Source organism: Parus major, chromosome 27, assembly GCF_001522545.3.
Source record: "Parus major isolate Abel chromosome 27, Parus_major1.1, whole genome shotgun sequence".
Lineage (NCBI taxonomy): Eukaryota > Metazoa > Chordata > Aves > Passeriformes > Paridae > Parus > Parus major.
The window spans coordinates 1,324,780-1,340,358 of NC_031796.1; the positions used below are offsets into that span (position 1 = coordinate 1,324,780).

The following is a 15,579-nucleotide window of genomic DNA, read 5'->3' on the forward strand; positions in this document are numbered from 1 at the left end:
TGTACTGAATGCACAAGATCTTCTTATCCTGTAGTGAACCCCACAGAAATGGGTGAGCTCCTGAAGGATCCCCTGCACCCTGTGTGCCTCTTGGGCTGCTGTTCCCTTTGATTCCTCCCATCTTTCCCCCTATTCTCCCCATCTTGTCCCTTTCTCTGGATCTTACTTTTTTTGACTGTTCTCTCCTGTCACAATTTTCCCCTGTCAAAGTGAAGCCACTGCTTAATGCCACCATGCTTCATTCCAGAGGCTGAGCCGGGATTGTCAGTGTCAGTAGTGACAGCTGATGTTGACAGGTCACCTGAGTCACTGCTGAACCAAACCCAAGCACCAGCACCTTTATATAGAAGAGGATTTCCCCATCTTGAGAGATGAGGTCCAGAGCCTTGGGGTGCTCTGAGCCATGTGAACACTCCATTAATCCGTTGTGAATATCTAGTTGTGAGCAAGGGATCATGGACATTCCCCAGGGCCAAGGAGAGAAGTGCTGAAGGATTTTATGATGTCTCCCTGAAACACAGACTGCAAACTGATCCACTCTGGGGGAAAGCAGTGTTGGGATACTTTCAGTCTGGGCATATCCCTGTTTCCATTCCTCTCCCAGTTGTGGAGAAAACTGTGTCTCTGGTAACAGCAGGAGCTGGGAAGGTGCTGGTTGGACTGGAGCCATGGTTTGCTGTTAGCACAATCTCTGAGAAGTTTCCTTGGCTGTCAGTTTGGGGTAGCAAATCAAATCAGTGATTTGTGGGTGTTGGAACTAAAAGTGATAATATCTTTGCAATGGCATGAGAGGAAATGGGGCTGAAATTGGTGCTCAGGCTTTGTAAGCTCTGTGTGAACAGGGAATGGAAGTAAAGAATTCTCCCAACTGTGGCTCACCCCTGTGTGCTCCTGCAGGAATTATCTACCAGCCAGTATTGTATTTTGTATTTTACCCTATGAAATTTCTCCCAGCTCCTGCTGCTCTCCAGAACCACTGCCCATCCCACTGCCCCTGCTCTGCAGAGTGCACAGCATCGTAGTGAGAAATCCAGGTCGTTCTTGTGTCCCCCTCCCAGGAGCTGGGGATGTGCTGCCTCTGCATTCCAAGCTTCTGCCAGCAAGAGGAGCCAGCAAGAATCAGGATGGAGCCTGAGCTCCCCACACTGAGCACTCTCAGGGAGGCTGGCTGGCTAATTCCTGCCTGAGTGAAGCCAAACTTTAGTGAAATATAACAGTAACTCAAAAGAAGCAAAGATGCAAGAATATCATCTTTATTTGAGTAGATGCAGCAATTCAGTACATGCAAAACTAGAAATAATTGCAAAGCTAACCCAGTTCGCATCTTAATCATCACTAAATTTGCCTAAACTTTGTGTGGCCAAGAACCTTTTGTGCTTCAACAGTCATTTCCAGCAGTTCAGAGAGATTTCTCTGTCTCAATCCACACATGTTGTCTGCTTTTTCTCAGTTTACAGATGACCTTTGAAGGACCTTCAGTGCTTGTCTCTTTTATCTGCAGTAACATGGAGAGAAAGAACAGCAATTATTTAAGCCCAGCTCACACAGACCACTCTGTGATGGGTGCTGAGCTTGGCTTCAGCCTCATCTCTCATTCCCTTCTCTCAGAAGTTTTCCTCTCCATCACCTGGATTTGACTCATCCCTTTTATGACTCCTGACCTCTAACAGCTCAAGGCAGGTTTTACTGGCATGTTCTTGCAATTCCCCTGAGCTGGCCAAGCTTCAATTCCCATGTCCTTTCATCTGGGGAAATGATTAAGTGCTTTGTGCTTTACTTAGCCTTTACTGTAGCAGAGCCTGAGATGTTTTTCTGATATCTGACATCTTTTAATTGCTGAAATTTGTTCCATTCTAAGCAGAGACATCATTTGTTACTTATTATTTTTTTCTCTGACAAATAACACAGACCCCAATCTCTAGAACAGACACAACTCCCAGTTATGTGTATTTCAGAAAATAAAACTTCTCCTGAAAGAGAAAGGATTCTTACCAGCAGTTCCTGAAAGGGAGCCAAACATCCTGTGGAACAAAAAGAACAATTGAAAGGAGAGTTAATAAATCAAATGCTGCATGAGATGAGGATGTATGAAAGAACATTGTCTATCAATCAGGCACTCTGTATGCAGTCAGGGAAGAGATGCTCATCTCCTTGCACTCCTCAGCAAAGGACAGGGAGTTGTTGTAGGAAATATATTTTTAAACTGCATTGGGAAAAGACATTATGGAAAAGAAGTAACAGAGGAAATGAAAACCTTTCAACCCCTGCCCCAATTTTTTCCTCCTTGAGGCTGTGTGAGAGGAGATTGAGCTGTGCTCCAATGTGGGAGTCACTCAGTGACTGTCTTCTCTTCCCAGTATTTCCTCCCACACTGATTCCTGTTGGGTAAAACCTGCTAAGAGGGAGTTTATGGAAATTTAATATTAATTGTTGTATTTTGTAAAACATTATTAACTGCACTTTTCCTGACTGTGATGCAGTTGATCACTTCAACTCTTAGTTGTTACTATGCTGCTTGTCAGGTCCCCTTCCTGTTTAGAAAATCTTTGAGGTCTCATTTCATGTAAATGGCAACTGTAACATTTCTACCTCCACCATGGTCCAGAAAAACTAGTTTGTTAAAAATTGTAGAACTCCAGGAATATTTAATTGTGTTTACCAAGATGCTGTGGCAAATGAGTACCATGACATGGTCAGACATATGAGGCTGAGCAAAAGGTTCTTACTGTGACTCCTGGCCCTCCAGGAGCTGTCGGTACGTAGCGATCTCTTGCTCCAGCCGAGTCTTGATATCCATGAGGATCTTGTATTCGGTGTTCTGGCGCTCCATGTCAGCTCGGAGCTCAGCCAGCTGTGCCTCGATGCTGCCAACCAGCCCCTGGATCTGCGCCAGCTGCGCCCCGTAACGCGCTTCTGTATCGGCCAAGGTGCCTTCCAGCGCCGCTTTCTGTCAGGGGAAACCACACACAGGAAGGGGTGCTGCCAGTGCAGGGCTCTGTGCAGGGAGGGAAGCATTGGCCCTTTTCAGTGGGGGGTTGTCAGGAATTGCAAATTCTGGCATACCATGCTGAGCTGGGACTGCAGCTCAATCTCCAGACCTTGCAGGGTGCGTCTCAGGTCAGTCACCTCGGACTTGCTGCTCTGCAGTTGTTCGGTGTTAACAGCGACCTCACGGTTCAGCTCTTCAGTCTGAGACAGGGAAAACACTACATGAGAAATGTGGGGGATGTAAGGTTGTCACAGCATTTTTCTGTGTGTTTTAACAGTTGTTTCTTTCGTGGATTTTTTGGTTAGTGTTTGTACAATATGGAGGGGTTTTACCTTGCTGTGGAACCAGGCCTCAGCATCCTTCCTGTTCTTCTCAGCCATGTGTTCATACTGGTCCCTCATATCTGCCAGGATCTTGGACAGGTCAATGCCTGGAGCAGAGTCCAGTTCAACACTGACTTGCCCAGCTACTTGTCCTCTCAGGGCACTCAGCTCCTGTGGGGAATGGCAGAGGAGACAAAAGAGGGTACAACTGTAAACTGAAAACATTATGAACCTTCTGTCCTTTCTTCAAGGGCTAAGGCTGACTGACTCCCCTGAGATACTGGCAGGAAGGATTCCAGTCTACACAGAAATCTTTTCCTCAGGATTGCCCAGGGCAGTCCTGAGGGACTCAACATCTCCACAGGCTGTTTTTCTAGTGCCACTTTCAAATGTGTTTCTTGGGGTTTACCTCCTCATGGTTTTTCTTTAGGTAGGCCAGTTCCTCCTTTAACCCTTCAATCTGCAGCTCCAGGTCAGCTCTGGACAGGGTCAGCTCATCCAGGACCCGGCGCAGGCCGTTGATGTCGGCCTCCACGCTCATACGCAGACCTTGCTCAGTCTCAAACCTTAAAAAAGCAAAATGAACCCATTCAGGTTCACTGATTAACCAGTCCACAAGAAACACAGAATGAATGTATCTGGGTTTGTAGGATTTATGGTGTAGTAAATGTCACCAAGCATTTCTCCACATATTTCACATTATGCAAAATTTTCAGTGGTGCAGATGGTGCTCTTAGCAAAGACATGAAGGGTTGAACTGCATGCACAGGATCAAACCAATATTCATACATGGGTTTTTAGGGCATTCCATTCCTGTTTCACTGCCCTTTGGCTCAACAAGGACTTTTGCCTACTCATGAGATCTTTTCCCTCTCAGAAATTACTCACTTGGTTTTGAAGTCATCAGCAGCCAGCCTGGCATTGTCAATCTGCAGCACAATCCTGGCATTATCAAAGGTGGCATCAAGGATCTGCAAACAATGAGAGCTCATTACTGAGGCTGAAACAACTGTTATCAGCTTCCCTGCTGTGCAGATAAGACTGAAGAGTCTATTTCATCTCTGGCTACAGCAAACAGAGGTGTAGGGAAGGATCAATGATCTACAGCACACACATCACACAGATTTATCATGTACTTCTGCCAGGATTCTGTTTTGGACATCCTCATGTCTGGTGTATGAAGTGGCTTTAGGCAGAAGTTTCCCAGTAAGACAAAACTACATACTGGCTGAGAGGGAGAGGACTTGGAGAGACCACCTTTGATCACATTTTTATTTCCTAGAATACTCAGGATAGTGTTTATTGATTCTTTTAATGCATCATGAAAGCCTCTGAAGGAAAATTTATTTAGACAGAATTTCTGTTCAGTTTTACCTGGAAAGCATGTCTTATGTGCCTTCCACTTCTAAAACTCAAAAGGTCATCCACAAATTAGCTGTATGATTTCCCCCTCCTATCTAAGGGGAGCAAAAGAAAGGAGGGAAAAGAATACTAAAAGAATACTAACAGGAGGAAATCCCATTGCCAGTTCTGCAATTCTGGCAATTCAGCAGAGCTCAGATTTTAAATAGGGAGTGAATGTGGATGGGTTGTAGCACGGAGAAGCAACCTGTGTGGGAGTGGTCATGAACTCCAGGCTGAACTCAGAAAACTAAACCTCAAGTTTTCCTTCATTTATTTACATAATTAATCAGCTACTCCCTGTGTTATTCAGGTTGTGTATCACCTCAGCAATCTGTTATCAGGTACCCATGAGCTCCTGGGGCAAATCCTGCATTTATATATGGGATTGATTACTTCATGTCTGCTGTTTCCTTTTTTCCTATGCCAAATGTTTCAGTTTACTTAATTCCAAGGTTAAGTATGTGAAAAAGAAATTAGTCAAAACCCATTTTAATTTCATTGTTAAAGCAGTGTGTCTGGGCCTCTGAGGGTTTTCAAGCTCTCTGGCAGGTGAGAGGTTGCAGAGACAGGCAGGTTGTAAGTTGTATAAACACATGCTTTGCTAAAAGCAAACATTATCAGACTTCAGCACTCGGGCATCCCCACTGACTAGTTTGTACCTCCTCTTGGCTAGCATTTAAAAAATTAGGTAATTCCATATTGACTTTATCCCCCCACCCAGTCCTTGCATTTACATCTCATCTCCCTCTCCTTCCCATGACCTGTAATGCTTTCTAGGGGGTCCCTAAGGAACTTTTTGGGTTTTCATGCTTCCTTTGGAAGTGGAAATCTAAGATGATTTTTGATAAATATTCACACCTACCTTGTCTCGAAGGTCCTCAATAGTCTTGAAGTAAGGACTGTAGTCCCGGGCTGGGCTCGGTCCTTGTTTTTGGTACCAGTTTCGGATTTTGGTTTCAAGGTCAGAGTTGGCCTCTTCGAGCGCACGCACTTTCTCCAGGTACGAGGCCAGGCGATCGTTCAGGCTTTGCATGGTTGCCTTCTCATTTCCCGACAGGAGGCCATCACCCCCATAGCTAAAGCTGCTGCTGAAGCTGCCCCCACCATAGCCCCCACCCAGGCCAGAGGAGACAAACCTGGCAGAGGACACGGACACACCTCTGCCACCAGATCCCCCGTGGATGCTGGGGGCCCTGAAGCTGCCACCGAAGCGGCGGGAGGAGACGCCGGGTCCCCCCGCCACGGAGGAGCTGCTCTGCCTGAAGCTGTAACTGGCCATGGGGAGGAAGAGCAAGGACCCAAGCTAAACTGCACCTCAGCTGCTGATCCCGAGGCAGGAGAGTGCCCTGCTCCCCCACCGCACCGCTTTTATGCCGGTGACAATGGGAGTTGTCTCCAGAATGTGTTATCTGAGACCCATGGAATTTATCAGCCCTAAGCCTTCTGCCAACACGGCGGTTCCCCTTATTGGTCAGTGAGTGTGGAGTGGGCTGTTTCCTTCCCCAGCACCTCACTCGAGGGAGGCCATCCCCTCCCCCGGACCACTGCCGCTTGAAGCAAAAGGTGGGATTTGGAGGAGGCACCTCCCTACCCAGGGCAGCGTTCCTAAACCTGGCTGGAGTCTGCATGGAAACAAAGGGCTGAGCGGAGTCACACAAAGCTTTGTTTCAACAGTGATTCAGCCTGATAACAGAGCTTGTAAAGAGCCCAAATGGTGAACAGTGTGTGTGGACTTCACGTTCCCACCCCTCTGTTTTCCCTCATTCCCCTTGAGAAAAGTTCTTCTTTCAGAAAGGAAGTTTTCACTCTTTTTCGCTACTCTTGGTTCCGTTTGGGCTAACAGAGAACGTGCTGTGTCTGAGAGTCTGCTTTTCTACAGACACAAGGATCCTTCTGAAGCATCCGTGGCTGTATCTGTATTCAGAGAGAAGCAGTGAAATCCCTGAGTAGCTGGAGAATGAGCAGAAACACGTGTCTAATTACACTTGAACCCTTTGATCGCCAATGAAAGAGAGAAGCAAAGAGAAGAAACAGAAACACTTCTGGTCTTTGAGAGTCATAAAAATGTTATTTCTAAAATTTTCAGGTCCTCTATTATCCAAGATGGATTTTCAAAAGCTTTTGTTACTGTGAGCTCCTCCCTGAGCATCCCTACAACAAAAGAGGATACTCAGAGCTTTCCTTCCATTCTCTTTCTTATTCCCCCCACATTCTGTGGAACTCCTCAGAAGTGTTTTGGAGAAAGAGGAAGTTCTGGCCTGGCAGCACTTGCAGCTCCTGGGAGCAGCCAGGCCTTTCTATACCTGTGAAAAATGCTCCAGGTGTTTCAGGCTACAGAATAGAGCTGCAGTCCCTGTGTACAGAGGTGTCAAACTGCAGGGCAAATTCAGGGAGGGAAAGAGCAAACAGCAAATGGGAGGCCAGCCAAGGCACCTGTATCACCAGGTAACCAGGAGGCTGTATCAGAAGGAGGAATTCTGCAGTGACTCAGGTGCAGAATGTATCACTGGATACACACAGGGTATGTACCATTCTTCAGCCCCAGGACACCCCAGTGGAGCTCTCTGTACATAATTCTGCTTTCCACAGCTCTCCATCCTGCACTGTAACGTTGTGCAGCCTTTCCTCACAGGCCCAGGGACGCTCCTGCTGCCAGGGACATGGCAGTTCCTTCTGGAGACCTGAATGTCCTGTTCAGCATTGGGTGGGACAAACCTGCCCAGCCACTAACTGCTCCAAGGGCTGTGAACAGGTGAAATAGTGGTGTCATGAGGTGACTGAGAGAAAGCAATTGGAGAACAGTTATTTTTTTATTAAATATTAAAGTCCATAGTTAGAGTGTAAAGAGCATCATGTTTTCCACACTGAACAGAAAAGCAGGAAGCTGAAAGGAGAATAAATACCAATGCATTCTTTTTGAGATCTATCTCCTGGTGCAAGGAGAGATGAACATCTGTCCCTCCAGGTACTCCTTCAGCATTCCCTGGACTCCCATATCAGCACCTCAACGCAGTGTGTTTTTGGGTTTTGCAAAATAGAAAGCACATCTGTGCTGCTGCATAGTATTTTATGATCCAGCTCATAAAAATTAGGATCTGGAAGGCTTCTGGATGCCCTCTCCAATATCTTGAGTAAAAGCAGCAATCACCATAGATTGCAGTGTCAGAATATTGATCAGGCAGGTTGGGTTTGCATGAGCTTACAGGGAAGAATCTCCCAAAGAATGAACTGCAATTCTTGGTGGCAGTTTGGAAGTACAGCTGGAAGTGTGAGGAGAAGAAAGGCTTGGGACACACAGTCAAATGGATTAGTCTGATTTATAACACCAAATACAGCATAAGCCTCTAGTATCAAATCAATCCCTCACACAGCATTTTTGCTAAAACTTAATTCTAAATCTTTCCATTTCTGTTTTACCTTAATGGTTGCAAGTGTTTGTTTTTGTAGGGACTCCCTTAAAGGTGAGAATGTGTACTTCAGTGCTTGGAAGAGCCCTCAGTACATCAAGCTGAAGAAGGTGCTGTTAGCATTCAGTGTAGGTCTCATTTTCTCCCAGTGCTATAAACCTAATTTATGTAGGGTCAGCTTTTCCCCAATAAGGAATGGTCAGCACAGGGAATTTCCCTTATCTGCACCTTATCAGATGGGAAGGGAGACACATTTTTTCAAGCAAAGTCATCCAGTCACACCCAAGTTCCTGGCTGAGACCTGGTTCTGCTTTGCCTTTATCTTCTTTGCCTTGCCAGTCACTGCTGCTTTATAAAATCATTCATATTGTTTTAGGGTAGCTTTATTAATTGTCCTGTAAACCTTTTTTTCTTGCCCTTGAGGACACTGGTATATCCTTCTTTCTTTTCACACCCTGCTGAATTTGCTTCCAGGGATAGCTAATGCAATTACACTTTAATGAACCTGCTGAACATTTTAACCAACTTCATTGGTGCCTGCAGTTCCATGGATGCATCTATGGATAAATGAACAAAGCCAATTTATTATTCTGGATTTACCTTTTCAATTTTTAACTGTTTGTCCCTGCTGGTAATTCTTCCTTTCTGCCTTTGCTTCCATCAATGAAAATGTGCTGCTTTTTCACATGCAGATTTTTAGTCTCCATCTCATCTCTTGCTCGTATGAACTTTGTCCACCTTCCCAACCGATCATGTCACAGGCCCTCTTAAGATCACAGCTTGGGATATTTTTCTCCCCTTTTGAAGATCAAAGGCATGAAATATTTGCAGCTTTTTAATTCAAGCACAAAATTTTCTATTTTTTCTTTTAAACTTCCTTGTGGGAAGAACCAGTGACAACAAGCACTGATGTGCAGCTGGTAACAAGGTAACTGCAGTTCTGGTTTGCCTGAGATACAATTCTCAGCTGTCTTGCTTTTACAGCCCATCATAAATATTTTTTTTGTTGTTGTTGTTGTTGGTTTTTTTTTTTTAATCCTTACAAACCTGGCATTGCCATATATTCCCTGAATGTGCCAACAGATTGTGAGACAGGAATGTTGCTGTGCTGAAGAGGCAGGTCCCAGCACATGCACACACAGCTGTGAGTGGCTGGAGAAGAGGCTTGGGAAGAGCAGAGCAACACTGGGAATTTGCTCAAAATTACTATTTTTGCAAAGTAGAGGGATTGTGGTGACGGGAATGCATAATTTCTGCACTGAAAGAGATGAGAAATAAAGTTGTGTAAGGGTTCTGTGTTAACAGAAATTGTGAGAGCAAGACACAGGACAAGACATTTCTGTCCAGGGCTCTGGTTTGTTCATGGCAGGACAGAAATGATGGATCAATTATTTGAGCTGAACTGGAATGATTTCTGCTCAAGCTGCTGCAGTTCTATTGGGCACAGACTTTAATTTCTCAATGATTGCCATTTATAGAACATTTGAACAGATTGGTATGAGGAAAATACATAAAAGATTCTCCCGAAGAGCTCAAGCACTTAAATAACTGAGAGCAGTGTAAATATTTTGCAAATCCTTGAAACTGGCTGTGGTGTGGAAATGCTTCATTATTGTCCCTGTTTCCCTAGAAACATAACTAGCTTTAAACTCCTGACTCCTCCATCATTACAGAATTCTAATCATAAAGTAAATTGGGGAGTAAAGTACCTCAGACAGGAAAAGAAAACAGATTTTCTTATTGTGTGATTAAAGATTGTGTGGGAAGGAAGGCTCAGTTGAGGCACCAAGCCCTAGGGAGTGCAAGTCAACTCACTGGATGTACTTTCACACTTCCTTTAACCTGTTATCTGGCTGGTAAATCTCAGCAAGGTATGATTGGGCTGGAAACTATTGTTTGAGAGTTAAACATCCAACAGGAGGATGTGTTCCAAAAGTCAGGTTTCTGCAGGCAGCAGCAAAGGGGCCTCTGCCAGAGCCCAAGGGACTGAACCTGTCCTGGCCTTGCTAAGGGAGGAGGCCTGGGGCTATCCACAGGGATCTTCCCATACACCACATGGAAAATTCCTGCCCAAAAATAAATCCTAGACTTGGGAGGGACACAGAGTAGATGGGGCTCATAGCACAGAGCTGCTTTATTCTGTTCCCATCTGTGCAACATTTGTATGTCTATTATTTATATCTTCATGCTCATATATTTACACACACATACTTGTATTTATAGATTTATAGATTATTATTTCTCTTGCTAATTTTGTAAGAATATATGTTCTGATCATAGGGGCAAGCCACAGCTTCCAGTAAGGTCAGAGATTTGACTGTACAAGCCTTAAAGATCAGTTTAAACATTACTTCTGGTTCTAATTAGAAAACAAGGAGCTCTCTTAGTACCCTCGTGGTGGATCCTTGTATTTGGGCTTTCCTGATACTACCAGTGGTTTCATACTCAGTTTTTCTTGACAGGATTTCTCAGAGCCTGAAGATCTCTGGTTGGGCTCAGTTAGAAAATCCAACTGTTACTGTATGAGGGCAAACCCTGCAGCCTCTGGTTTGTGGAGCTGCTGCCAGGGAGGCATTTTTAACACTCAGTTCTCATGGCAACTCTCAAACCATTGAAACCCCTTTGGAGCCCTGGCTCTGGCTGCCCTGGCTGGTCACACAACTTTAAGGGAATAAAAGAGGATTTCTCACTAATTTTGACAGTTTGTGGCACTTTCATAAAGGACTGTGTTACCCATGTTTGTGTGTACCAGGCAGTCCCTTCCCAGGCAGTCCTGGCTGTTACCTAAACTAAGAGCTGTGGTTTTCCACCAGACTCTGACACCCATATTCAGCTTTAAATGTTCCTTTTATTAAAAACTGAAGTTTGTGCCAACTGACTGTGTTTTGGGGAGCCTACCACCAGCAAAGCCAGTGACTGAAGTGCTTTCTGAGTGCCTTTTCATGATTTCCTAATGGATTCAGCTTTAAAAACTGATAAAATCTGGTGACATGATTTCTAACAGCATTTTCAACAGAAAGGAGTTGTTGGAATTTGTTTAAAATCTTTGTGCGTGTGTGTGAGCACTGTGAACTTTTGGGTACGGCTGTGATTTTTGATAGTCTGACATCAGGTTGTGGGAAAGAACCGAACTAAGATTGGGAATGTTGTCAGAAAATGTTGATTAGGGAGGCTGTGGGTGCCTTTGATCCCAACCCTGTGCGGGTTGCCAGGGCTGGGAGCACAGGTGTGTGCCAGGGAAAGGTGTTCCCTGGAGCCAGGCTTGGCAGAGCCGAGGGAGCGTGGGCTCCCAAACTGAGCTATTAGGAGTAATTGCAGCATGCAGAAACCTCTCTTTAGGCAGTACTAAAACAGCTCTGAGAGTCAGCTCCAGTGCTCCTGAGACTACGTGTTCACTGTCACTTGTCCTTTATCGTGGAATCATGGAATGCTTTGGGTGGGAAGGGCCCTCAGAGCTCATCCAGTTCCACCCTCTGCCACAGGCAGGGAAACCTTCCACTAGAACAGGTTTATCCAAGCCACTCCAACCAGGCCATGAACGCTTCCAGGGATACAGCAACCACAATGTGGAAACACTTAAAGAAATTTCAAGGTTTGCTAGGATTAGCACTCCAAAGTGTTATACATGATGTGAAACCTAACAGAAATTGTTACAAAGAGATTTTCCTGCATGGATTCTCATACTTAACTTGGCTGCTGCTATTTTTCATGGTTATGGTGGGCTGGTAAACGTCAGAAATATCACAGGAGCAGCTTCCTTTCCTCTTGCTTTTTGTTACAGGCACAGTGAGTCAGAGTTTTCTTTTCTCATTCCTTGAGTCAGTGGTGGGCCAAGAGGGAAATCTGCTTTGTCACCTCCATGGTTCCATTTCTGTGTAGCCAGGAGTGCCAGAGCGTGGCAGGACTGTGCACAAAGGCACCAGGGGTAGCACTGGGCTGCTCTAGCTGTACCTTGCAAATGGAAACATCGCTGAGGGTCTAAACCCTGCAGGTGTCAGAATCCTGATCCTGAGCAAAGCCCCTCGGAGAACCCGGTCCACTGAATTCTGGTTCTTGTCTTGAATTTCTATCCATACGGACATTTCACCCTCTTATCTTCATCAAACCTCCTGAAAATGTTGTGTTATCCTTCTGGAGATGATTCATGTTCAGATTGAGCCATAAACGCCGGGATTTGGGGCCTTGGGAAGCGGGAGAGCTCAGAGCGCTCCCTGCCGGCCCCGCTGTTAAACACAGCCACCTACTCCAAGGCATGAAATAAAAATAAAAACCTGCCAATTTTTGTATTAATGAACCTGTCCTTTCCTTGTACCAACCGTGTCCCAAGCCCGAGGCTTTAATTTCATTTTGAGAGCGTTTTGAGCAGTTTGTGTCACAAATCCTACTTGTTATTTCCTTGGTTGCAATCAGAGGATGCTGAGCTGAATGGAAGGCCACACTGAGCCAGATAAATCCTGTCCCTGGTCCGGAGCTCTGGGACACGCCACTGGAGCAGGATCACAGCATTCCCTCATGCTGGCACTGCAAACGTGTCCCACCTAAAAGAGAGAAGAAGCAGGAGGCTCGGAAATGTTCCCAACAAACAGCCTAGAGCACAAATGGCTCCTTTCTGGGATTACAGACATTCCTCTGAGTTAAACTGTGCCTAAAGAAGGTATTTGATCCCAAAGTCCATTATAGCTGGCTAGTGCTGAGGGGGGTTGAGACAGTCAGCACTGGTTGATAAGAGAGAGGAGTAAAAGGGATAGGAAGGCAGAAGAGTCCTGTTGTGACAGGAGGATTTGCTTTGACTTTACAAACCCTTGTTTCCCATGGAAATAGTTTCTCTGACTCATCCCTTTCCTGCTGTGCTGAGAATTCAGCTTGGATTGTAACATGGAACAGTTTGATGCATTTTAAAATAATACCTTGTTATCCAAAACGGTGATGTTTTACCTGTCCTCTCTTTGCAAACCAAAGTGTGAGTGTAAAGCAGCGTGACAGGATAAGAAATGTCGGTGATTTAGGAGGTGTTCAGGAAACAATGAAACCTCTGAGACCCACCCAAGGTCTGGGACAGGGCGGCAGTGGAGTCACTCCCCTGCTATGTGGCTGACCCTGTTCAGCAGCTTCCTCAGCCCTGCAAACCAAACACTGAAATGCAGATTTCTGAGTTTGAAATGATTGAGCTATTTCACCCGTTTTCTTCCTCTGTTGAGCCCAAATAAGCTGAGTGTGGTACACCAAGTGGGGCAGGTTTAGTAACAACGCTTGAACCTTGCCTGCACCCTGCCCTTCTCCACTCAGAGTTCCACACAGCATGGAGCTGGGAATGAGCCTATGGAATAAGAGAGAACACTCCTCCATGTGGAACTTTCAGGTAAAAGACCTGAGCTCAGATTTTCCAACAGGAGGAATAATCCCAACAACTGAATGTTGGGTTAGTAGAACCTTCACAGTCCTCACTCATTTCCTGATCTAACCCTTTGCTTTAATTGAACAAGATTAGACAGGCCTCTTATCCAGAAGCTAGGAAAGGGCTGCCTGGAGAGGATTCATTTCTTGTTCAGCGACTCTAAGGAAAGCTGTTTTGATTTGACAAAATTTTCGTGAAATTTTCAGGTTAATTAATCCTGATTTTTCACTTCAGCTGCTGAAATGGCAAATCAACCCCTTGCAACATATGCTGTAAAGAAGGGGCTCCCCCACCCCTTTCTCTTCCCCATAGGTGTCACCGTTGAGTTTAATGTGGATGTGTTTATTCCTCTCTAAGATTTTATCCAGTCATCATATGATTTAGGATTCACATATTTCTTTGGAGCCATATTACATAATTCATGCAACCTTAATTTCTTTGTGTATCTGACTTGTTACACCTAAATGTAGATAGAATATACCAAATAGACTGCTGGACACAGAGTTTTCTTTGCAATGCAGAAAGGTAAAGCTTTATTTGAGGGATTGTTGTTCAGTAGAGAACAAAGTGCACTTCAGAGACCTGTGTGTAAGCACAGTGGTCACAGTGATGGACAGTATGAAAAGGATAGTTTAAGGAAAAGCCTAGTAATTATTAATTTTGATTTCATGAACAGCATTTGGAGAGCCATCTGTGTGTGGGGTAGGTCACACAGCGTGTGTGGGCTCCCATGGCACTGACTGGATCAGGGAAACCCAATGTGTCGGTGGGATCTTAACACACTCTTGACTGCCCTGTGGAAAGAAAGAAGAAATCATTGCTCTGATAGGGAAACCAAGATCCTCTTTGCAGCACTGACTTTTCAGACTCATCCACTATTTAAATATCCATTTGTTAACAAAAGCATGGGAAAGGAGCTTAACCTGTCTCTGGAATTGGAGCCAAACCACTTTGAAATTAAGGGCTTTGATTGTGAATGGTTTAATCCCTGCTGCAATTGCAGATGTGGAAGTCATAGCACAAAGTTGGTATTTACAGGAAAAAGGGATGAAACACAAAATGTGAAAGATTTAAGTTTGGATGCTCTTTGGAAGATGTTTCTTGTCACTAGATTGACCATGACAGTAGGAACTAGAAGAGTGGGAAGACATACCTCCTCCTTGGATTGCTCCTTGACATGATCTGTAAAAGGAAAGGAGTTTCAATGAAGGGAACAATAAATACATACAGAAATCATGTGCAGTCCAGGTAACAGCTCAACTTTTCCTGGATCTTGCAAATATATTTTTATATCTATTTTTTCATTTCAATCCCTTCAGCTGTATTTTCCTAGAAAATTGTAAAAGCAGAGACAGCAAGAGACTGTTGCAGTATAATTCTTGTACTCTCACAGTCCAGTTGTGCTTGTTTCTGTGCTGACAGAAGGAAATTCATTACAGTTTGGTTTGGCATGGTGATTCCTCTCATGGAATTCATTCTGCACAAACAGGTCAAGAGGAACTGATTAACTCAAAACCTGTCAGTAACAATCTGCTCTGTGTTTTCTTTGGTGTTTGATGTGCTTAGGAAGTTTTTGATAGACACATTTCAATGCAGATGCCATGAAAAAAAGTCACTGAATTTAAATTCAGCTACAGACAAGAAAAATATTCTGCTCTGCCTTCTGTGAGTGCCAGGAGAGAGAAGCTTGTAATAAAATTTGTGCCCTTATTTGCAAACAGACAACATACACAAGATCCTGCTGCCCCTCCTGCAGCAGTGCCCGGTACTGCTGGATCTCCTGCTCCAGGCGCATCTTGATGCCCAGCAGCATCTTGTACTCCTGGCTCTGACTCTCCATCTCACAGCGGATGCTGGCCAGCTCCTCCTCGATGCAGTTTATCTGCCCCTGGATTTGTTGGAGCATGCGGCCGTAGCGAGACTCGGTTTCTGCCAGGGAGTTTTCCAGAGAGCCTTTCTGGAAAGGCAAACACAGGAGTTGAGGAGCGGAGTTCTACGGCTCCCTGCCCGTGCCAAGGAGGGAAGGGCCCGCAGATGCTGCCCACGCACCGTGCTGAGCTG

At 45.0% G+C, this 15,579-nt stretch overlaps 2 protein-coding genes across 2 annotated transcripts in view; both read right to left on the minus strand.

Annotated features, from left to right (window-relative positions):
* Nucleotides 1-1,237: 1,237 nt before the first annotated feature.
* Nucleotides 1,238-6,147, minus strand: LOC107215152 (keratin, type I cytoskeletal 19). The gene is made up of 8 exons (XM_015651144.3): nucleotides 5,579-6,147; nucleotides 4,201-4,283; nucleotides 3,722-3,878; nucleotides 3,322-3,483; nucleotides 3,064-3,189; nucleotides 2,727-2,947; nucleotides 1,993-2,021; nucleotides 1,238-1,495 (listed from the first exon to the last, which is right to left on the minus strand). Exons 1-8 carry the CDS (start codon nucleotides 5,993-5,995, stop codon nucleotides 1,476-1,478), a joined length of 1,215 nt encoding a protein of 404 aa, XP_015506630.1. The 5' UTR covers nucleotides 5,996-6,147; the 3' UTR covers nucleotides 1,238-1,475.
* Nucleotides 6,148-13,997: 7,850 nt separating this feature from the next.
* Nucleotides 13,998-15,579, minus strand: part of LOC107215080 (keratin, type I cytoskeletal 16-like) — a 4,139-nt gene continuing 2,557 nt past the window's right edge. Inside the window, exons 2-4 of the mRNA XM_033520011.1 lie at nucleotides 15,249-15,471; nucleotides 14,672-14,700; nucleotides 13,998-14,312 (exon numbers count right to left, since the gene is read on the minus strand). Coding sequence (XP_033375902.1) covers nucleotides 14,293-14,312; nucleotides 14,672-14,700; nucleotides 15,249-15,471 — 272 coding nt within the window. The 3' untranslated portion in view covers nucleotides 13,998-14,292. The remainder of the gene's footprint in view (nucleotides 14,313-14,671; nucleotides 14,701-15,248; nucleotides 15,472-15,579) is intronic.

Excerpts from the sequence above, each read along its gene's own strand:
- LOC107215152 (XM_015651144.3), bottom strand. The coding sequence starts at position 5,995 with ATGGCCAGTTACAGCTTCAGGCAGAGCAGCTCCTCCGTGGCGGGGGGA. Across the intron at positions 3,190-3,321 it reads AGGCCTGGTTCCACAGCAAG|ACTGAAGAGCTGAACCGTGA; the intron begins GTAAAACCCCTC and ends TCCCTGTCTCAG. Across the intron at positions 2,022-2,726 it reads CTGGAGGGCCAGGAGTCACA|GATGTTTGGCTCCCTTTCAG; the intron begins GTAAGAACCTTT and ends TTTGTTCCACAG.